The sequence below is a fragment of the Antrostomus carolinensis genome, unplaced genomic scaffold (assembly GCF_000700745.2).
Source record: "Antrostomus carolinensis isolate BGI_N321 unplaced genomic scaffold, ASM70074v2 scaffold31268, whole genome shotgun sequence".
In the NCBI taxonomy this organism is placed as follows: domain Eukaryota; kingdom Metazoa; phylum Chordata; class Aves; order Caprimulgiformes; family Caprimulgidae; genus Antrostomus; species Antrostomus carolinensis.
In genome coordinates, this window is record NW_010334187.1 from 1,625 (window position 1) to 2,162 (window position 538).

General features: G+C 57.6%; 1 protein-coding gene across 1 annotated transcript in view; it reads right to left on the minus strand.

Annotated features, from left to right (window-relative positions):
- LOC104529748 (bone morphogenetic protein 1) overlaps nucleotides 1–538 on the minus strand; it is a gene marked incomplete at its 5' end in the record, with an annotated part of 1,772 nt that overhangs the window by 290 nt on the left and 944 nt on the right. Inside the window, 2 exons of the mRNA XM_010174142.1 lie at nucleotides 53–303; nucleotides 396–536. Of these exons, the coding sequence (XP_010172444.1) occupies nucleotides 53–303; nucleotides 396–536 (392 nt within the window). The remainder of the gene's footprint in view (nucleotides 1–52; nucleotides 304–395; nucleotides 537–538) is intronic.

The window sequence follows — 538 nt, forward strand, 5'->3', positions numbered from 1 at the left end:
AGCTCAGCGTCACCCATCCCCCCCCCCCCCAATCCCCCCATTCCCAGCTCACCCCAGACCCGCAGAAGCGACCAAGACGTGGAGCTGTCCCATCGTAGCCATCAAAGAGCTCCATGTAGTCGTAACCACAGTCAGCCTCCTCCTCGATCTCAAAGGTCTGGAAGATGAGCTCCACACCATAGCCCTCCTCAGCCATGATCACCCACTCACAGTCCGAGCCCCCCGGGTAGTTGTTATCCCCAAATTGTGCGTGTGAATACAAGTCCTTGGTCTTCACCTCGGCATGGACCTGGCCACCACACACTGGGGGAGAGGTGGAGAACAAGGAAGGGTTTGGAGGATCCACGTTCTTCTCCCTGCCCCATAACCACCTTTCCCCAGCCCCATGGTGGTACCTGTGGTGTGGGTGGCCTCGAAGCCCTTCTTCTGGACGGAGTTATCAGAGACAAACTTGAGGAACATCTTGTTGCCAGAGGAGATGAGGGGTTCAGGCTCTTTGGCTCCACAGAAGCGACCGAGCGCTGGTGCTTTGGCATCT